The sequence below is a fragment of the Sebastes fasciatus genome, chromosome 11 (genome assembly GCF_043250625.1).
Source record: "Sebastes fasciatus isolate fSebFas1 chromosome 11, fSebFas1.pri, whole genome shotgun sequence".
Taxonomy (NCBI): domain Eukaryota; kingdom Metazoa; phylum Chordata; class Actinopteri; order Perciformes; family Sebastidae; genus Sebastes; species Sebastes fasciatus.
Window position 1 is genome coordinate 2158811 of NC_133805.1, and position 23443 is coordinate 2182253.

Here is a 23443-nt window from a genome sequence, read left to right on the forward strand (position 1 = left end):
TACGTTAGTAGTAACTTTGCTTTTCCTTCTAGGACGAGTCAACATGTCTGCAGTTGTCAGACAGCAGCGTTATCTGTCCACCGCAGGGGCTGATGGGAGGTGTGAGGAGCCTTCAGGAACCACGTGGCCCTCGTCTGATCTCACAGCTCGTCCTTGCTTGGCCTCAGCTGCATCAGAGCGCCACTTCTCCCCAGGTTCACCAGAGGAAACACCACTGCACACAATGCTTTTCCTCCCAGCTGCTGCTCTGTGCTGTCTGTGTTCAGGTGAGTGTTTCCAGCCAATCAGGAGCCAACAAAGTCCACCTGTAACAAACACTGTCACACTCACCTTCATCTACCTGTCTGTCTCTCTACAGCGCTGGTTGCCATGGCAGCAGAGCTGATTCAGGATGATTTAACATTGACCAGGAGAGTTGGTGGAAAAGTTTCCTTTAGCTGTCGAGGAACTAACCAGTGTGACGGTAGTTATGTATTCTGGTACCAGAAGAGAGACACAGAAACATTCACACTGATTCTGCTTATTGATAAGACAAATGGTGGAATATATTCAGGTTACAATCATCCTCAGAAAGATGATTTCTCAGCTGTGAATAAACAGAACGGCTGTGAGTTGGAGATCCAGAAGGTTAAACTCAGTCATTCAGCCTCCTACTACTGCTCCTGTGGAATAGCTCTCCACAGTGATAAATGATGCCTGCAGCCTGTACAAAAACCATCAGAGGAACAGATGTTAAACAGTGGTTGTGACAGGAAGAGAGCAGTAAACCACAGCCCAGGTTCACATATTTCACCTCCATCTCAGCCACAGTCACACACACACTGAACTGAGGGATTCATTAGATTTGATATTCATTCATATTTCTATCAGATATTGCAGCAGGTTTATTGTTGTTCCACACAGTGAGGACAAACTAGTGGCACAGAGGCACAAGGATGAAATCATTTAAAGACATCAGACTAATAAACGGGATCAGTCCTCACTTATGTTGCTTAATGAAAATGAGAGACAAGATCCTGACCGACATATATCTATTTTTAAGTTTTCAACCAGTCTTACTTATTTGGGCATCAAAATAGTACCTCAAGAAAATATAGCTTTAATAAATTACGACCTTATAATGGATTCAACATTCAAATCTATAGAAAGATGGAAGCCTCTGCCTATTTCTCTGACAGGGAGAATAAACATATTAAAGATGAGCATATTACCTAAATTCACAAATGGATTTCAACATATCCCTTTGGCACCACGGAAGGAATGTTTGTGAGAATTACGTCTCTCATTACAAAATGTATTTGGAATAAGAAGTGTCCTAGAGTTCGCTTGTCTCTGTTGTATCTTCCATTTGACACAGGGGGGTTGAAGTGCCCCATCTTTATTGGTATTATCTGGCTGCACAGCTGAGAACTATAATGTTCTATTTCTCTATTGCAGATACTCCATCATGGGTGGATATAGAGGTGTGTGCCGTTCAGATACCATTAAATCTGTATCTGTACTCAGCCACTCCAAAACATCTAAGAGCTCAAACTACCCACCCCATAGTGCTTCATATGATTAATGTCTGGTACGAGGTAAAGACATATATGAATACAGCTAACTCCTTGTCACAATATAGTCCCATTTGGGGAATGTTTCCTTCAAACCAGGCAAGCTGGATGCTGGATTCCAGTTATGGGCAAAGAAAGGGCTAAGTAAAATACCTGACCTTTATAAAGAAGAGGTTCTAATGACCTTTGAGGAACTCTCTCTAGTACATAACATCCCACAGAAGCATTTCTTTAAATATGTGCAATGGAGAAGTTGTATCTCCTCTATGCAGAACCAGTCATTAGTAATTCCTGCACTTTCATCCTTAGAAGAAATTATTACCAAAAACTGCAATAGTAATGTTTTAATTTCATTAATATACATCTGGCTTGCATCTGGCTCCAAGGAGACCTCAATATCCAAACTTGACGCATGGAGGTGGATTTAAAGGAGGACGTCTCAGATAATAATTGGAACATAGTCTTCAAGGAGACTCAGACACAAACAGCCAACACTAATTTGAAGCTACTTCAATACAACTGGTTGATGCAGACTTATATAACCCCTGTCAAACTGAATAGATAGAACAGTAATATACCTGACACTTGCTTTAAATGTAATGAGGCTCAAGGAACACTTATACATTGCATTTGGGAGTGTGACAAAATGAAGAAATTCTGGAGGGAGGTGATCAATAAAATCAGGATCATTGTGTCTGTAAACATTCCACTAGACCTCCAAATGATATTGCTACATCTGTACCCATCAGATCTCAATCTGAGAACCAGAGAATGTAAATGTATTGATTTAGCTATATTGCAGGCAAAACCAATGATTGCTTTTAACTGGAAGAAATCCGACGCACCTACATCGGACGCTTGGATTAAAAATATACACAATGTATGTCAATGGAGAGGATAACATATACCTTGAAAAACAAACTGGGTGTTTACGAGGAAATATGGAAATCATTTACTGATTTCATAAAGTAGTGATATTGGAGAGCTTCTACAGGAGGAATAATTAAGATAGGACACGTACAAATTGACAATAGTGGTAGACCCTCAGAAGGGAATGAACTCTTGTTTTTGAAAATCTTTTTATTTGATTTATTATTTATTTTATACATATTTATTTTCTGTTTATGTATCTTCATTTTGTTAAAGGTGCCATTTAACTGTTTAACTGTATGATTGATACTGTGAAGCTGTGTATTGATTTTGGCCCTGTGAGAAAGAGAACAGTAAAGAGAGAACGGGTGGGTGGGTGTGTGGGGGATGTTATGTTTGTTAAAGTAAATCCTGTAGTGAATATATTGCTTAACAAAAAAAACAATAAAGACATTGTTAAAAAAAAAAAATGGGATCAAAACATCAAGAAGTCCTTTTTGAAAAGCAGCGTCTGATTAAAAACATACATTAAAACAAAATGATCAAAATGATGAAGACAACAACAAGCTTCATCATTATGATGAAGATTCAAATCCTCTGCTTTGACCTGCTGCAGGAATAAAGTCCATTCCTCCTCACAATGCTGATCTGCTCTTAATGCAAACACTTCCTGTGTCTCCTTCACAATAAAAGCCTTCCAGACCAACTCTTTGTGCTCCAAATGAAAACAAGACTACAGTTCAACACACACTGGCTGTGTCACCAAGCGTCCTGTCATTTGATGCACAGACGTCATAAATCAAAGTAATGGACAATTTAAAATGTGACCTGATGATGGTGCTGGATAAAACCTGACCAAAGTCAGTAGGATTCATCCTCTGAGGAACATGAACGTGTGAACCAACGATCCACGGAGACACTCTGCTAGTGTGTCTAAAAAGACAATAAAAGAAGAGACAGTCATGTTAATATGAACATTAGAGGAACACATCATGGAGCTGAAATATCATTCTGCTTCATCATTTGGACTCGTTCACCTCAGCTGACACGCTCAACAGCAGACAGGTTTTTGTATTACTCTGTTTCACTGTGGGAGGAGGAGGAGGATACGACATCTTTGGCTCTGGAACTAAACTTTATGTAACAGGTAAGAACAAACATTCATCTTCCTTCAGTTGTTTTATTGAACAAGTCGAAAATGTGTTTTAATGAGATAGTTTTTTCATCATTAGTAGTGAGTTCTTGCAGCCATGCAGCTGTTGTTACATTAAAAAGGTTCATAATTGCTGAAACGATGTTTAAATCTCACTGAACAACTCAAGTTATTCTTTATTTCTGCAGATTAAACTGATTTATAGAGAAAAAGGTTGAAATATAAAAAGTAAATAACTTTAAATATGTTGTATAGAAAATTAATAATGGCATTTTAAATGGCAAAATATACCTCATGTAGTACAAAGTAAATGGTGGTAAATACTATGTATTATATTATATTATATTATATTATATTATATTATATTATATTATATTATATTATATTATATTATATTTCTGTTTAACATTTGATCTAACGTATCACGGTAGTCGTGTATAAAAGCTAAAATTGTTATGAAAAACATTAAAAACTATTGATGTATTTGTGCTTCTTTAGTAATTAGAGTAAAGTATATGATGGTAAATATTTTATATGTTATATATATTATAATAGTTAAATTTACAATTGTAATTTATGTGAAGATAAATGTTTAATTAAATATAATATGTGTATTTGGGTAAGGAATGGAAAATTGTTTTCCTCTATTAGAGTTAATACGAATAATTAACATTATATTATATTATATTATATTATATTATATTACTTGTTAATTTCCCCATGGGGATCAATAAGATATTAGATAATAAGACATATAAATATAAATGTAATCAAATTGAAATTTTTTAAATTACCACTCAATTTTACTTGGAGGTAAATAAAAAATGTATTTAAAAAGTTAAGTTAACATTGTTATGAAAAAAGTAAGTAAAAAGTAATAATTAAATTGTTGATGTACTGATTTATTTATTTAGTAATTTCAGTGATGTACTGTATATGGTGATATGTAATTTATTATAATATGTGTATTAAGTTAACGTGAAAGGAATAAAAAACTCTCATCTCCTATTATATTATTTTATATTATATTATATTATATTATATTATATTATTTATTAAAATATCATTGTAGTTTTGTATAAAAATTAAGATTGTTATGAAATATGTTAAAATGTATTAACGTATTTTTGTGTCTTTAGAAATTAGAATAAAGAATATGATGGTAAATATGTTATATGGTCTATATTATAATAGTTAAATTTATAATTGTGTTTTATGTAAAGATAAATGTTTAATTTTCTTATAATATGTGTATTAAGTTACTGAGAAATGAAAGGAAAATTGTTTTCATAATTCTTTCTTTTAATATCATCAAATCCTGTTATATTATATTATATTATATTATATTATATTATATTATATTATATGTCAATTTCATAATATATATATACTATGAAAATTATACTACATTTATTTACTATTTATAATATTTTATACTAAAATTATACGTATTATAATCTTAAAAATTACAACTCTATTTCACTTGAAAGTGAATCTATAATTTATTTTAAAGGTTCGGTTAAATTTGTTATGAAGAAAGTAATTAAATTATTGATGAACTGATTTATTTCTTAAACCATTACTGTGATGTATATGGTGGTAGTAATAAGTAATTTATTATAATATGTGTATTAAGTTATTATATTATATTTAAATTTCCCCAGGGGGATCAATAAGGTTTAATCTTATTTTAAATAGCATTTTGTATTCACATGTCATATATCTTAACACGTCATTGTAGTTGTGTATAAAAGATTAAAAAAATTATAAATTATTGATATTTTTATAGTTTTGTTTAGCAATTAGAGTAAAATGTACAGTGGTAAAAATATAATATGTTTTATGTTTTGTAATCTTTAAAATTATACTTTTCTCTATTCTATGTGAAGGTAAATATGTTATTTATTATATGTATATTATCCCTAATATAGGAAATCAAATTTCAAATTATTGTGAAATTATAGTGAATGAAGTTTGTACATAGAAATAAAGAATTATTAAATAAATAATGTTCTTTTGTCCCCATATAACCCATCAGAGCCGGCCCGCGGCATAGGTGGTATAGCTGAATGCTGGGTCTCCTTTTATCCAGAGGGGAGCCCCGATTGAGGGAAGACAAAAAAATCTAAATTTATAACTTTCACTATTTTTTTTACTAATATTATTTTAATACTATTATTTCAAAACATAACAAAAAGCCCACAACATCATCAGTACATAATGTATTAAATAGGCTGTATTTTCTGGGTGGCCTGCAGCATCACCCCCCATCATTTTGAGCTACACAGTTTTTCTTGAGTGTGATCTGCATCGCTTAATGTCAAAACATGAAGCTCTGTAGTTTCTGTGTGAGTGTATGAACACAATGGTTGGTGGTGGAATGGGCTGCGATGCGAGAGGCACCGGCTGATCTCTTTCCTATGGCACCAGATTGGTCAGGACCGGCTCTGTAACCCATGCTGCCATTAGATGCTGAGTGTGTTCCATATGAAGCTGAATACAGTAGACTGTATGTAGTGAACTCTGAGTAGTTTAGTGATCACAGTCCATGTAGTTTCCAGGATCACACTGAATGCAGTGCAGTGCTGTAAGCTGACTGTGTCAATGTGTGTCTGTGCTGCTTGTTGCTGCTGTCAACCTTCAGATGAGCCGGTAGTGAAGCCCGTGGTGAGCGTGTACCCAGCAGCATCCAGAGCCCACCTGGAGGGGAAGAGCTCCCTGCTGTGTCTGGCCTCAGCCATGTTTCCTCCTCTGGTCCAGTTCTCCTGGAAAAGACGAAAGGACAACGGTCCTCTGGAGGAGCTGCCCCCTGCTGAGGGAGAGCAGCTGGAGCTCAGAGAGCCGGGACGCACCGCCGGCATCTTGCTGATCCGTCAGCCAGAGAACACGTATAAATACCGCTGCTACGTCCACCACGAGGGGGGCACAGTGGAGGCCCCAGCAGAACAAGGTAATGAAGGCTCGCTGACTGTGTTCAGCAGTGATTCAGCTTCATGTGGAGACGCTGTCAAAGAGAGCAGAGGAGCAGAGGACTGACATTTCTCACTGCAACTCCAAACATGTCACTCCTTTTGTGTTTCAGAGGTTCCAGCTCCAGCAGCCTCCTGTCCTCCAGAGAGAGAGCCAGCACACCTGCCAGCTCTGCAGCAAGCTGACTGTAAGATCACCTGCTGCCTCTCCTTCAACCACCATGTTTCCTTCAGCACTTCACCTTTTATTTTCAATGCTATCATTTAAAGTGTCTGTGTGTCTGTCTGTGTGTGTCAGTGTCCTTCCAGTCTCAGTGCAAGGTGAAGCTGCTCTGTGTGCTGTACACAGTGCTGATAGTGAAGAGTCTGGTGTACTGCTGTGGACTCTCTCTGCTGATGATCCTCAGAAACAAGGGACCGTCCACCAACTGCACACATGCTGACTGACTGGCCTTTTCTCACCATCAAATCTCATCAATTCATCTCATTCATCACTTTGATCACTATTCACAAATATCAATGATGACGTTGAGGCGACCCCTGCTGTCGCCTATATAGTAGGGTTCCTGTTAACCTGCCATTAGGGCCTTCTGGGAACACCTGGGCCCAGTGTTCCCAGCCTATAAAGCCTAGGCTCATGACTCGTTCTCTCTCTCTCTTTCCCTACAGACACCATCGCTGGGCATGTGGCGGCCTTAGGTTCTCCTTGGTTAATCTTTTGCTTGTTTTATACATTTTACAACATGCACACACCATTTATATTCTCAATGCACACCTTACCCTACTGATACTACTGATATTCACACTCCATACCTCCATACACACACACACACACACACACACACACACACACACACATACACACACACACACACACACACACACACACACACACACACACACACACACACACACACACACACATATAAATTTACAGTTCCTCAGTATAAATTCTGTGTAGTGTTATTTTGATGCTGTTTATTTCCATTTTAATTGTGACTTGTATAATAATAGAACATTAAGATGAATCATTAGCTGTCTGGTAGATATTTGATTGTTTAGAGTGTTTTTCTGTTCTTGTGTTTCTTTTTAATACATTATACAGAGTCAGATTTGTCAAATTCATTCAGTGTAACATTCTCAATAAAGTGTCTGTGTGTTATAAACATACTTGTGTTCGTGGATTTCAGTTTGGCTTCATAGAAAATAATCAGAAACAGAATCAACGTCGTCGGCCGTGTTTGTTGACACCTACAAGTGATGTGACTCTGGTTTTTAGTAGATCTGAATACACTTTCACACAGCGCCAAGAGAGTGGGATATAATTACAATTCATATCAGACAACTAAACACCTATAGATCTTTCATTACCCAATTAAAACAATGGATGATTAATACATGTCAGCACTAAACTCTCTTTTTGCTGCTTCTATCTGGATGTCCTGCTTGTCTGTAATTTCGTTTTATATTTATAAATGTCACTACTGTTTCTACTGCTTTTAACAACTGTGTGTCCTTTTACAACTTTTAAACTGCATGTCCTGTTTTATGTTTTTGTTCTGATGTATTTTAGGATACCTTCTGTAACACCTTGGCCAGGAACAACAGATGAAAAATAGCCTTTTGATTAATTCTGGCATTGTTTATACCATGTGTATTTATTAATTAGCTCTGTCCCTTCACACATGAACTAAACTAAAGAACAAGGAAGACATGAATATAAGCATACAGCTAAACAATGACAACAAAGCTGAACAAAGAGCAAATATATACACACAGCTCTTCTATACAAGTCAGTAGGTGTGGGTGTCCCACCAGGTTCAGTGCTGACCCCCTTTTATAACTGTGTCAGTGTGGATGTAAACCTCTACACCAGGGCTGTCAAACTCAATTTCATCCCGGGCCACATCAGCATTATGGTTGCCCTCAAAGGGCCGGTTGTAACTGTAAGACTATATAAATATATCTACTCTTTATCATATTACATAATTGCCTCTGCATTCGATTATTATTGGTTTTAGTAATAACTTAATTAATAACTAAATCTGAAAGCAGAAGTCTAGGAAAAATTATTGCAAGCAGACATTCAAGTGTACAACTATTCTAGCTCTTGGAGTAATTCTGGTAGGCTGGCCACTCCTGGGAAGGTTCACCACTGTTCCAAGCTTTCTCCATTTGTGGATAATGGCTCTCACTGTGGTTTGCTGGAGTCCCAAAGCCTTAGAAATGGCTTTGTAACCCTTTCCAGACTGATAGATGTCAATGACTTTGTTTCTCATCTGTTCCTGAAATTCTTACGATCACGGCATGATGTGCTGCTTTTTGAGATCTTTTAGCATACTTCACTTTGTCAGACACGTTCTATTTAAGGGATTTCTTGATTGAACAGTGATTGGTTAGTGAAATTGAACTCAGCTTTCCAAAACATGTGGTTGATCACAGCTAATTCATGATTTAACAAGGGGGGGCAATTACTTTTTCACATAGGGCCAGGTAGGTTTGGATAGCTTTTTTCCTTTAATAAATGAAATCATTATTTAAAAACTGCATTTTGTGTTTACTTGGGTTATCTTTGTCTTACATTAAAATTTGTTTAATGATCTGAAACATTTAAGTGTGACAAATATGCAAAAAAATAAGAAATCAGGAAGGGGGCAAATACTTTTTCACGGCACTGTACATGCATGTACGTAGACACAAAAATACTGAATGTGGGCACACACACACTCACATTTCTATGTGTTATTATAACATAGAACCCATGAATTTATGAGATTAAGAAACCCTCATCATTACTCATCCATCAAAGATCAAAATGTTTTTTTTGGTCACAGTTGAGAGCGGCAGAACGATGGTACAACAATGTGACGGAGTAGCCATCACTGATGGTGGGCAACGCACACACACATACCCCCAGGCCACACACCAACATTTCTCCACTCCCTTCCTGATTCACTAAGGAGTTAAAACACCTTGCGACATATCCCTCTGCCCTAAACTGTTTTTCAGTAGTGAGACCAAGGGTGCACACTTGATTGTTCAGCTGTTTCCTGTACGCATATATTCACACAAACATTATTCTTGGACATTTTGGCGACCACATCACTCTGCTAGAGTGCCGCTGCTGGAAACGGCTGATACTGAGACGCTTCAGTGTGCAGGTAACAAACTCGAGATGCATTGTGGAACATGTAGTTTATGGACACCGTACTTCTGTAATGCAGCATAGAATTGTATGATAAGCAAATGATATTCTTTGCAAGCTCTGGCGGGCCACATAAAATGCTGGATTTGGCCCGCGGGCCTTGAGTTTGACACGTGCTCTACGCTGATGACACTGTTGTTTACACACATGAACAAACAGCAGAGCTGCTTTGAAGCTACAACTGCTATAAAATGATGACACCTCGGCTCCATCAGTCGGGATGAAGGCTGAATGTTAAATTTAACTTGGGACTAGTTTCATTTTCTAGTTGAGACAAACTGTAAATCCTTTCATTGGACATATCTGATGTGGATTTTATTAAAAATGAAAGAAACTTGCTGCACTGTAACAAACAGAACAACTGACTCAATATTGAGTATGTTGTTAATATGCATCAATAATAATTCACTGCAAATAATGACACGTCAACATAGCTTCTGCTTTTAAATGGTTTATATTTCACAGTTCTTTGTGCTGTGAAAATGCTCTCAGGAACAATCTAAAGCTCCTGATTTAGGAACTAAATCAGGAGCTTTAGATTGTAAAGCATTTACAGCTGCTGAACCTGAACATTAATCTATTTGCAACCAGATGGTTTAAGGGACCAAGCAGACGTTAACAGTTGATGGAGGGCTGGTTGGAAAAAGGCTTCCAGACAACAAGAGGAAAGACAAAGAGCTGCAGAGAGGAAGAGGAGTTGATGAGTGTGTACAGCAGCAGATATGAATCTGTTCTCAGTGGTTATTAGGACTCGTAAAAAAAACTGTTGACAGAGAATCAACACTTCCTTTTCTGCAGCAGACAGGCTGTGTGGGTTTCCGCTCTGCAGCCTGTCTCACATTAATAACACAACGACAGTTACAACCATCCACTCTGGTTAAACAATCATTCCAGGAACTACAGCTTGATTTCAGCGCTCAGTACTCTCTGTCTCAGCTTTGGGCCCTGTCTACACCTATACAGATGTTTCTAAAAACGGATCCTCTCCGTTTAAAACAATCTGTCCACATGACCTTCGTTTAACTAAATATCTCCGTCCACACTGGAACGCAAAAATGACTCCAAATGCTCCACAAAGTCACCACCAGTGAGATCACAAGTTAAGGGTCAAGGGATTTAGTTAGCACCCTTCTCTCTCCCTTTCCTTCAGCTTCATTACAGTCAGTGTGATAACAGTCATTGTTGGTGGGGGGGATTCCTGTCATCACTCTGCTGTCATCAACTGTCTCTTTACATGATAAATGAGGAAAGGAGGCATACTCTAAGGATTTATCTAACATTGAGTCTGTTGAGATGTCTCAAGTGTCAACTACCAACTTCCTGTGATTGATTGTTGATGAGAGCTCGAGTTGGAGAGAACAGATTGACTGGGTTAGTAGAAAAATAAATAAATCTATTGGAATAACAAGAAGGGTTAGTCCTCTTGTCACCACAAACTGTCTCCTTACTCTTTATCACAGTCTAATTTATTCCTATCTTTCATATTGTAATATAGTTTGGGCGAGTACTTTTCCTTCTTATCTTCGTAAAATTTGAGTCGTCCAAAAACGTTTTGTGAGGATTACAACTCGATCAGAGTCACACATCTCCTCTGCTCCTCTATTTCACAAACTCCACATTCTTACTATTTATCACATCAATATTTCTCACATATGTGTTTTTATTTATAAGATACTTTCTGGTGGGAATATTCCTGAGCAGTTGTTTTAGAGCAAATTCTCAGGTCTATTCTTACTCAACCCGTCAGTCTCTAGATCTTCATCCTCCTAAATTCCTCACTAGAAGAGGTCAGTTTTTGATAAGATTTAGAGGAACCAAATTATGAAGTAGCTTTTCACATCTATCATAAAACTGTTCAAGTATTAAATGTTTCAAAAGATGCTTAAAGGGTCATTTAATTACTGTTTTGTAATTGCTTTTCTTCATGTTGTCCATGTATCACCACACTCATAGTGTGATGTTTGATTTCTATTGTCCAGAAGTCAATGTGGATGTTTAAACCAATATCTCCCTCACAAACACAAACCATACACTTACACACATCACACACATTTCTTTTTTTTTAAAATATATTTATTGTTATTGTTGTTATTATATATATATCATGTTCTAATTGTTTGCCATCACTATTATGTAGTCATATATTAACCTTGTCTCTAGGTGAAGTCTTCAGATAAACTCAGTGGGTTTTCTGCCTCTTCCTTCACTGTATATTGTTTATTTATTTATGTGTTATGTTTGTGTTGTCTTCATTTGTGCAAAAATAAATAAACAATAAACAATAAGGGAGGTCATTCAGGTTTATGTCCATCTCCCTTCTGAGTGCTCCAAACCTCTCCTTCAATCCCCATTCAGCCTCCACATGTTTAATGTGTTCCTGCTTTGGACTCTTGTGACGGGAACATGTTTCAGATGTAAAGTAGTAATTAGTCCGAGCAGTGCTAACAAAACATTAAAAAAGCCAACAGTCCGCCGCTCATTACACAAAGCAGCAATGGGTGCTAAATGAGGAGAGGACGCCATCGTTTCCCAAACGCTCCGTTTTACACGTCCACACAGATACGAAGTAACCGCAGCTTTTAAAAATTAAATTTAAAACAATCTGTCCACATGACCTTCGTTTTACTAAATATCTCCGTCCACACTCGAACGCAAAAATGACTCCAAATGCTCCACAAAGTCACCACCAGTGAGATCACAAGTTAAGGGTCAAGGGATTTAGACATAAACACAAGTATGTTTATAATACACAGACACTTTATTGAGAATGTTACACTGAATGAATTTGACAAATCTGACTCTGTATAATGTATTAAAAAGAAACACAAGAACAGAAAAACCCTGTAAACAATCAAACATCTACCAGACAGCTAATGATTCATCTGAATGTTCTATTATTATACAAGTCACAATTAAAATGGAAATAAACAGCATCAAAATAACACTACACAGAATTTATACTGAGTAACTGCAAATTTATACGTGTGTGTGTGTGTGTGTGTGTGTGTGTGTGTGTGTGTGTGTGTGTGTGTGTGTGTGTGTTTATATTTTTAGGATGACAGTATCTAACCTGCATACAAATATTTTAAAACATGTACCGTTTTCAAATCCCGGACAAGCCCCCAATTTATCACAACCTGGTTCTCAAGGCCATGACAAATAGGAAGACACACCGTGGTGACGATAAAATCAATTAATCTATTTAACAGAAGTAGATTAAATTATGCAGAACAAAAGGATCAAAAGGTATGGAGTGTGAATATCAGTAGTATCAGTAGTGTGAGGTGTGCATTGAGAATATAAATGGTGTGTGCATGTTGTAAAATGTATAAAACAAGCAAAAGATTAACCAAGGAGAACCTAAGGCCGCCACATGCCCAGCGATGGTGTCTGCGGGGAAAGAGAGAGAGAGAGAATGAGTCATGGGCCTAGGCTTTATAGGCTGGGAACACTGGGCCCAGGTGTTCCCAGAAGGCCCTAATGGCAGGTTAACAGGAACCCTACTATATAGGCGACAGCAGGGGTCGCCTCAACGTCATCATTGATATTTGTGAATAGTGATCAAAGTGATGAATGAGATGAATTGATGAGATTTGATGGTGAGATAAGGCCAGTCAGTCAGCATGTGTGCAGTTGGTGGACAGTCCCTTGTTTCTGAGGATCATCAGCAGAGAGAGTCCACAGCAGTACACCAGACTCTTCACTATCAGCACTGTGTACAGCACACAGAGCAGCTTCACCTTGCACTGAGACTGGAAGGACACTGACACACACAGACAGACACACAGACACTTTAAATGATAGCATTGAAAATAAAAGGTGAAGTGCTGAAGGAAACATGGTGGTTGAAGGAGAGGCAGCAGGTGATCTTACAGTCAGCTTGCTGCAGAGCTGGCAGGTGTGCTGGCTCTCTCTCTGGAGGACAGGAGGCTGCTGGAGCTGGAACCTCTGAAACACAAAAGGAGTGACATGTTTGGAGTTGCAGTGAGAAATGTCAGTCCTCTGCTCCTCTGCTCTCTTTGACAGCGTCTCCACATGAAGCTGAATCACTGCTGAACACAGCCAGCGAGCCTTCATTACCTTGTTCTGCTGGGGCCTCCACTGTGCCCCCCTCGTGGTGGACGTAGCAGCGGTATTTATACGTGTTCTCTGGCTGACGGATCAGCAAGATGGCGGCGGTGCGTCCCGGCTCTCTGAGCTCCAGCTGCTCTCCCTCAGCAGGGGGCAGCTCCTCCAGAGGACCGTTGTCCTTTCGTCTTTTCCAGGAGAACTGGACCAGAGGAGGAAACATGGCTGAGGCCAGACACAGCAGGGAGCTCTTCCCCTCCAGGTGGGCTCTGGATGCTGCTGGGTACACGCTCACCACGGGCTTCACTACCGGCTCATCTGAAGGTTGACAGCAGCAACAAGCAGCACAGACACACATTGACACAGTCAGCTTACAGCACTGCACTGCATTCAGTGTGATCCTGGAAACTACATGGACTGTGATCACTAAACTACTCAGAGTTCACTACATACAGTCTACTGTATTCAGCTTCATATGGAACACACTCAGCATCTAATGGCAGCATGGGTTACAGAGCCGGTCCTGACCAATCTGGTGCCATAGGAAAGAGATCAGCCGGTGCCTCTCGCATCGCAGCCCATTCCACCACCAACCATTGTGTTCATACACTCACACAGAAACTACAGAGCTTCATGTTTTGACATTAAGCGATGCAGATCACACTCAAGAAAAACTGTGTAGCTCAAAATGATGGGGGGTGATGCTGCGGGCCACCCAGAAAATACAGCCTATTTAATACACTATGTACTGATGATGTTGTGGGATTTTTGTTATGTTTTTAAATAATAGTACGAAAATAATATTAGTAAAAAATAGTAAAAGTTATAAATTTAGATTTTTTTGTCTTCCCTCAATCGGGGCTCCCCTCTGGATAAATGGAGACCCAGCATTCAGCTATACCACCTATGCCGCGGGCCGGCTCTGATGGGTTATATGGAGACAAAAGAACATTATCTATTTAATAATTATTTATTTCTGTGTACAAACTTCATTCACTATAATTTAACAATAATTTGAAATTTGATTTCTTATATTAGGGATAATATTCATATAATAAATTACATATTTACCTTCACATAGAATAGAGTCAAGTGACATTTTATAGATTACAATACATAGATCATAATACTGTATATATTTTACCACTGTATAGTATAGCAACTAACCTATAAATACATCAATAGTGTTTTTTAAATATTTTTTTAACTTTTATACACAACTACAATGACGTGTTAAGATATATGACATGTGAATACAAAATGCTATTTAAAATAAGATAAAAGCTTATTGATCCCCCTGGGGAAATTTAAATATAATATAATAACTTAATACACATATTATAATAAATTACTTATTACTACCACCATATACATCACTGTAATGGTTTAAGAAATAAATCAGTACATCAATAATTTAATTACTTTCTTCATAACAAATTTAACTGAACTTTTAAAATAAATTATAGATTCACTTTCAAGTGAAATAGAGTTGTAATTTTTAAAATTATAATACGTATAATTTTAATATAAATTAGTATAAAATATTATAAATAGTAAATAAATGTAGTATAATTGTCATACTATATATATATTATGAAATTGACATGTAATATAATATAATATAATATAACAGGATTTGATGATATTAAAAGAAAGAATTAGGAAAACAATTTTCCTTTAATTTCTCATTAACTTAATATACATATTATAATAAATTAAACATTTATCTTCACATAAAACACAATTATTAATTTAACTATTATGATATAGACCATATAACATATTTACCATCATATTCTTTATTCTAATTTCTAAAGACACAAAAATACGTCAATAGATTTTAACATTTTTCATAACAATTTAAATTTTTATACAAAACTACACTGATATTTTAGGATACATCAAATGTTAAACAGTAATATAATATAATATAATATAATACATAGTATTTACCACCATTTACTTTGTACTACATGAGGTATATTTTGCCATTTAAAAATGATATATTAATTTTCTATACAACATATTTAAAGTTATTTGTTTTTCAAGATACATTTCCTGACACATATTAAATAGTGTGTAATATCATACACACATATACATATTTTCCTTCACATGAAATAGAGTCAAGTGTCATTTTAAAGATTACAATACATAAAACATGTAAAATATTTAACACTGTATAGTTTACTCTAATTGCTAAACAAAACTATAAATGCATTAATATTTTTTTTTGTTTAACTTTTATACACAACTACAATGTCGTGTTAAGATATGTGACATGTGAATAAAAACTGCTATTTAAAATAAGATAAAACCTTATTGATCCCCCTGGTGAATTTTATATAATATAATATAATATAATATAATATAATATAATATAATATAATATAATATAATATAATATAATATAATATGATATAATAGGAGATGAGAGTTTTTTGTTCCTTTCACGTTAACTTAATACACATTTTATAATAAATTACATTCCAACATATACATCACTGTAATTATTAAATAAATAAATCAGTACATCAACAATTGAATTATTACTTTTTACTTACTTTTTTCATAACAATGTTAACTTAACTTTTTAAATACATTTTTTATTTACCTCCAAGTAAAATTGAGTGGTAATTTTAAAAATTTCAATTTGATTACATTTATATTTATATGTCTTATTATCTAATATCTTATTGATCCCCATGGGGAAATTGACAAGTAATATAATATAATATAATATAATGTTAATTATTCGTATTAACTCTAATAGAGAAAAACAATTTTCCATTCCTTACACATATTATAATTAATTAAATATTTATCTTCACATAAATTACAATTGTAAATTTAACTATTATAATATATATAACATATCAAATATTTACCATCATATACTTTACTCTAATTACTAAAGAAGCACAAATACATCAATAGTTTTTAATGTTTTTCATAACAATTTTAGCTTTTATACACGACTACCGTCATACGTTAGATCAAATGTTAAACAGTAATATAATATAATATAATATAATATAATATCATATCATATAATATAATATAATATAATATAATATAATATCATATAATATAATACATAGTATTTACCATCATTTATTTTGTACTACATGAGGTATATTTTGCCATTTAAAGATGATTTATTAATTTTCTATACAACATATTTAAAGTTACACGCTTTTTATATTTCAACCTTTTTCTCTATAAATCAGTTTAATCTGCAGAAATAAAGAATAACTTGAGTTGTTCAGTGAGATTTAAACATCGTTTCAGCAATTATGAACCTTTTTAATGTAACAACAGCTGCATGGCTGCAAGAACTCACTACTAATGATGAAAAAACTAACTCATTAAAACACATTTTCAACTTGTTCAATAAAACAACTGAAGGAAGATGAATGTTTGTTCTTACCTGTTACATGAAGTTTAGTTCCAGAGCCAAAGATCAGTCCTGCTCCCACAGTGAAACAGAGTAATACAAAAACCTGTCTGCTGTTGAGCGTGTCAGCTGAGGTGAACGAGTCCAAATGATGAAGCAGAATGATATTTCAGCTCCATGATGTGTTCCTCTAATGTTCATATTAACATGACTGTCTCTTCTTTTATTGTCTTTTTAGACACACTAGCAGAGTGTCTCCGTGGATCGTTGGTTCACACGTTCATGTTCCTCAGAGGATGAATCCTACTGACTTTGGTCAGGTTTTATCCAGCACCATCATCAGGTCACATTTTAAATTGTCCATTACTTTGATTTATGACGTCTGTGCATCAAATGACAGGACGCTTGGTGACACAGCCAGTGTGTGTTGAACTGTAGTCTTGTTTTCATTTGGAGCACAAAGAGTTGGTCTGGAAGGCTTTTATTGTGAAGGAGACACAGGAAGTGTTTGCATTAAGAGCAGATCAGCATTGTGAGGAGGAATGGACTTTATTCCTGCAGCAGGTCAAAGCAGAGGATTTGAATCTTCATCATAATGATGAAGCTTGTTGTTGTCTTCATCATTTTGATCATGTTGTTTTAATGTATGTTTTTAATCAGACGCTGCTTTTCAAAAAGGACTTCTTGATGTTTTGATCCATTTATTAGTCTGATGTCTTTAAATGATTTCATCCTTGTGCCTCTGTGCCACTAGTTTGTCCTCACTGTGTGGAACAACAATAAACCTGCTGCAATATCTGATAGAAATATGAATGAATATCAAATCTAATGAATCCCTCAGTTCTCTATCGTATCGAGACTATCTCTCCAGCTTACATATTCCATATGTATGGGGAATGATCTCAGCTGGGTCAGGTGACGTGGATACTTTTTAAGACACACCGGCACTGCCGGCCACGCCCAGACGCGAGTCTATAAAGCGCATGCGCTGGCGTGGGATCATTGCCATTTTGATGTCCACTTTGGTGCAGAGCGTGTGATACAGAGAAAAAGAAAAAGCTAACTCAAACCAGAACATCAGGGTTACAGCATCGAGTCCACTTACCTGGTGTAAGGAGCGGGCGTCTGTCTCTGGCAGCCTCCCCGGACTGCTGTTGTCCCTGTCTGGTTACCGTGTCTACCGGTGTGCTGCGTGGCGGCTAATCCGGTTGACCGAGGTACCGGGGCTTCCAGGACGTATTGCGGGAGCCGCTAACGTGTCCAGAGGCAGTTTGTCAGCTGTGCCGTTAAATCGTTGACCGGTGTGTGTGTGTTCCGGTCCTGCACCGGCGGGTACGGAACACGCAGGCAGCGGCTACACGCTGTAGTCGCAGCTACACGCTGTAGTCGCAGCAAGCAGAGAGCTGTTAAGAGAAGTTCCCATCTCTCTCCCCAACGATACAAAGATTTTCAAAAACAAGAGTTCATTCCCTTCTGAGGGTCTACCACTATTGTGAATTTGTACGTATCCTATCTTAATTATTCCTCCTGTAGAAGCTCTCCAATATCACTACTTTATGAAATCAGTAAATGATTTCCATATTTCCTCGTAAACACACAGTTTGTTTTTCAAGGTATATGTTATCCTCTCCATTGACATACATTGTGTATATTTTTAATCCAAGCGTCCGATGTAGGTGCGTCGGATTTCTTCCAGTTAAAAGCAATCATTGGTTTTGCCTGCAATATAGCTAAATCAATACATTTACATTCTCTGGTTCTCAGATTGAGATCTGATGGGTACAGATGTAGCAATATCATTTGGAGGTCTAGTGGAATGTTTACAGACACAATGATCCTGATTTTATTGATCACCTCCCTCCAGAATTTCTTCATTTTGTCACACTCCCAAATGCAATGTATAAGTGTTCCTTGAGCCTCATTACATTTAAAGCAAGTGTCAGGTATATTACTGTTCTATCTATTCAGTTTGACAGGGGTTATATAAGTCTGCATCAACCAGTTGTATTGAAGTAGCTTCAAATTAGTGTTGGCTGTTTGTGTCTGAGCCTCCTTGAAGACTATGTTCCAATTATTATCTGAGACGTCCTCCTTTAAATCCACCTCCATGCGTCAAGTTTGGATATTGAGGTCTCCTTGGAGCCAGATGCAAGCCAGATGTATATTAATGAACTTAAAACATTACTATTGCAGTTTTTGGTAATAATTTCTTCTAAGGATGAAAGTGCAGGAATTACTAATGACTGGTTCTGCATAGAGGAGATACAACTTCTCCATTGCACATATTTAAAGAAATGCTTCTGTGGGATGTTATGTACTAGAGAGAGTTCCTCAAAGGTCATTAGAACCTCTTCTTTATAAAGGTCAGGTATTTTACTTAGCCCTTTCTTTGCCCATAACTGGAATCCAGCATCCAGCTTGCCTGGTTTGAAGGAAACATTCCCCAAATGGGACTATATTGTGACAAGGAGTTAGCTGTATTCATATATGTCTTTACCTCGTACCAGACATTAATCATATGAAGCACTATGGGGTGGGTAGTTTGAGCTCTTAGATGTTTTGGAGTGGCTGAGTACAGATACAGATTTAATGGTATCTGAACGGCACACACCTCTATATCCACCCATGATGGAGTATCTGCAATAGAGAAATAGAACATTATAGTTCTCAGCTGTGCAGCCAGATAATACCAATAAAGATGGGGCACTTCAACCCCCCTGTGTCAAATGGAAGATACAACAGAGACAAGCGAACTCTAGGACACTTCTTATTGCAAATACATTTTGTAATGAGAGACGTAATTCTCACAAACATTCCTTCCGTGGTGCCAAAGGGATATGTTGAAATCCATTTGTGAATTTAGGTAATATGCTCATCTTTAATATGTTTATTCTCCCTGTCAGAGAAATAGGCAGAGGCTTCCATCTTTCTATAGATTTGAATGTTGAATCCATTATAAGGTCGTCATTTATTAAGGCTATATTTTCTTGAGGTACTATTTTGATGCCCAAATAAGTAAGACTGGTTGAAAACTTAAAAATAGATATATGTCGGTCAGGATCTTGTCTCTCATTTTCATTAAGCAACATAAGTGAGGACTGATCCCATTTATTAGTCTGATGTCTTTAAATGATTTCATCCTTGTGCCTCTGTGCCACTAGTTTGTCCTCACTGTGTGGAACAACAATAAACCTGCTGCAATATCTGATAGAAATATGAATGAATATCAAATCTAATGAATCCCTCAGTTCAGTGTGTGTGTGACTGTGGCTGAGATGGAGGTGAAATATGTGAACCTGGGCTGTGGTTTACTGCTCTCTTCCTGTCACAACCACTGTTTGACATCTGTTCCTCTGATGGTTTTTGTACAGGCTGCAGGCATCATTTATCACTGTGGAGAGCTATTCCACAGGAGCAGTAGTAGGAGGCTGAATGACTGAGTTTAACCTTCTGGATCTCCAACTCACAGCCGTTCTGTTTATTCACAGCTGAGAAATCATCTTTCTGAGGATGATTGTAACGTGAATCTATTCCACCATTTGTCTTATGAATATCAAGAATCAATGTGAATGTTTCTGTGTCTCTCTTCTGGTACCAGAATACATAATTACCGCCACACTGGTTAGTTCCTCGACAGCTGAAGGAAACATTTCCACCAACTCTCCTGGTCAATGTTAAATCATCCTGAATCAGCTCTGCTGCCATGGCAACCAGCGCTGTAGAGAGACAGACAGGTAGATGAAGGTGAGTGTGACAGTGTTTGTTACAGGTGGACTTTGTTGGCTCCTGATTGGCTGGAAACACTCACCTGAACACAGACAGCACAGAGCAGCAGCTGGGAGGAAAAGCATTGTGTGCAGTGGTGTTTCCTCTGGTGGACCTGGGGAGAAGTGGCGCTCTGATGCAGCTGAGGCCAAACAAGGACGAGCTGTGAGATCAGACGAGGGCCACGTGGTTCCTGAAGGCTCCTCACACCTCCCATCAGCCCCTGCGGTGGACAGATAACGCTGCTGTCTGACAACTGCAGACATGTTGACTCGTCCTAGAAGGAAAAGCAAAGTTACTACTAACGTACTAAAAATAAAGATTAGAACAGTTACAGGAGTTTATTGTGGAATAGTTTAGAAAGGAAACATATTTTATTTTGTTTCTTTCTTTCATTTTCAGTGTTTAAGAGTAATAAGCTAAAGTCACTCGCCTATAAACCTGCTTTGGTTTGTCTGTATTCTAAAGTACTGAATCATTGTTTTATTCTTTAATTAGGGCTGTCAATCAATTAAAATATTTAATCACGATTAATCGCAAATTAATCAAAAACATTTTCATCTGTTCTAAATGAACCTTAAAGAGAGATTAGACAAGTATTTAATCCTCTTATCAACATGGGAGTGGACAAATATGCTGCTTTATGTAAATATATGAATATATTTATTATTGGAAATCAATTAACAAAACAAAACAATGACAGATATTGTCCAGAAACCCTCAAAGGTATTTATGTGTAATGTATATGTAGTTACTTATGTATAATAAATTATATAGGAATACATAAATAAATAAATATTAAAAAATAAATAAACATAAATAATTAACTATAAAAATAAAAATTGAAATGAAAAATGAAAAATGAATAAATAAATAAACATAAAAATGGAAAATCAAAATCCAAAATAAATATAAAATAAGAATGGAACATAAAAAATATATAGATAAATGGAAAAAAATTTAAATGGATTAGATAAAAAATAACAAAATAGATATATAAATAAATAAATATGAAAAATGGAGAACAATTAACAACTCAAAACAATGACAAACATTGTCCAGAAACCCTCACAGGTACTGCATTTAGTATAAAATAATATGCAAAATAAAAATAATTTTTGATTAATTGTGAATAACTATTTTGATCGATTGCCCTAGTTTAATTAAATATATTTATGTTTTTGGACAATCTGAATAATTTAGTTTTGGTATAATCTTAATTTATTAACTGAAGCTATTTTGTGAAATTAATAAAATCTACTTCCTCCCCTATTATTATTATTATTATTAGTAGTAGTAGTATATATATTATCGTTTTCTTCATTCAAAATAAAAAGACAAACACAAGTTTGTTTTTTTGCTTATTTAATGTTTTCTGAGTTATTTTTTAATTTGTGTTCTATAACTCTGAACAGTTTGAAGACAGACAACATCTTGCAGCTTCATCAGCAGACTAACATGTGTGACATCATCCACATGATGCTGATGATGCTGATGATGGTCGCCATGAGAACCACAGTGACATCTCGTGGATAAAAACACACACAGCAGCCTAAAACCTTTTGTCTGTTCCTCAAAGAACTTTTATCTTGTGACACAAGTTTCTTTTTTTTATCTCCTTCTGTTCAGTGATCTCATTTGTGTTCAGATTCATGCATTTGATTTTCTCCTTTTGTACGTTTTCATGCTAACATGTCGAGAAGGAGGTTAAATAACGCTCCAAACTTACACTAAATCTTGGCGAGGAAAAACTGTCATGGCCATTTTCAAAGGGGTCCCTTGACCTCTGACCTCCAGATGTGTGAATGTAAATGGGTTCTATGGGTACCCACGAGTCTCCCCTTTACAGACATGCCCACTTTATGATCATCACATGCAGTATAAATGATAGTTTATTCTATTCTAAAATGGTGTGTTTGAATATTTCTGCATGCTGGGGTCCCTACACAGTGTTGAATTACATTAATTGGGTCTCACTGTAAATGTGTATATTAGATGCTGAGAGTCAAAGCTAACGTACGTAGCACACCTCGACATTTATCTGACATATTAGCAAACATGTCATTTCCACAACACGTCCTTAAAGACATTAAACATTAAAATTACAATATAAAAAACAACATATTTTATATTTTTTGTTTATGAAGACTGACATCTATGTCTACATTTTTCAGAGTGTAGAGAAAACCATGAAATCCCTTTTTATATATATATATATATATATGTATATATATATATATATATATATTAACAATGATACACAGAGCTTGATGAAATGAATTTAAATGTCTTAAAAATATTATAGAAATTTAAAAAAGCAAATAGTATAAAATTAACATTATTGTAATGTTGCAATACATTTAGTAATAAAAAACATTAAATAAATAAACATGTTACAGATTAAAATCTTAAATGTAATTTTGTGTACCTGTTTATATTTATTAATACTCTGATGGTTAAATT

The 23443-nt window shown here is 36.0% G+C and overlaps 2 protein-coding genes across 2 annotated transcripts; one reads left to right on the plus strand and one right to left on the minus strand.

The window, feature by feature from the left end:
* The first annotated feature begins 244 nt into the window (after positions 1–244).
* Positions 245–7352, plus strand: LOC141776748 (immunoglobulin lambda-1 light chain-like). Its single transcript, XM_074650531.1, has 5 exons — positions 245–690; positions 3432–3570; positions 6221–6526; positions 6659–6733; positions 6844–7352. The coding sequence occupies exons 1-5, from the start codon at positions 370–372 to the stop codon at positions 6990–6992; spliced, it is 990 nt and encodes a 329-aa protein (XP_074506632.1). The 5' UTR covers positions 245–369; the 3' UTR covers positions 6993–7352.
* Positions 7353–13088: 5736 nt separating this feature from the next.
* LOC141776376 (immunoglobulin lambda-1 light chain-like) lies at positions 13089–21372 on the minus strand. The gene is made up of 6 exons (XM_074649893.1): positions 21024–21372; positions 20608–20931; positions 17249–17287; positions 13831–14136; positions 13624–13698; positions 13089–13513 (listed from the first exon to the last, which is right to left on the minus strand). The coding sequence occupies exons 1-6, from the start codon at positions 21244–21246 to the stop codon at positions 13365–13367; spliced, it is 1116 nt and encodes a 371-aa protein (XP_074505994.1). The 5' UTR covers positions 21247–21372; the 3' UTR covers positions 13089–13364.
* Positions 21373–23443: the final 2071 nt, after the last annotated feature.

Excerpts from the sequence above, each read along its gene's own strand:
- LOC141776748 (XM_074650531.1), top strand. The coding sequence starts at position 370 with ATGGCAGCAGAGCTGATTCAGGATGATTTAACATTGACCAGGAGAGTT. Across the intron at positions 691-3,431 it reads TAGCTCTCCACAGTGATAAA|ATTCTGCTTCATCATTTGGA; the intron begins TGATGCCTGCAG and ends AGCTGAAATATC. Across the intron at positions 6,734-6,843 it reads AGCTCTGCAGCAAGCTGACT|TGTCCTTCCAGTCTCAGTGC; the intron begins GTAAGATCACCT and ends TGTGTGTGTCAG.
- LOC141776376 (XM_074649893.1), bottom strand. The coding sequence starts at position 21,246 with ATGTCTGCAGTTGTCAGACAGCAGCGTTATCTGTCCACCGCAGGGGCT. Across the intron at positions 20,932-21,023 it reads TCTGTGCTGTCTGTGTTCAG|CGCTGGTTGCCATGGCAGCA; the intron begins GTGAGTGTTTCC and ends GTCTCTCTACAG. Across the intron at positions 13,514-13,623 it reads AGCTCTGCAGCAAGCTGACT|TGTCCTTCCAGTCTCAGTGC; the intron begins GTAAGATCACCT and ends TGTGTGTGTCAG.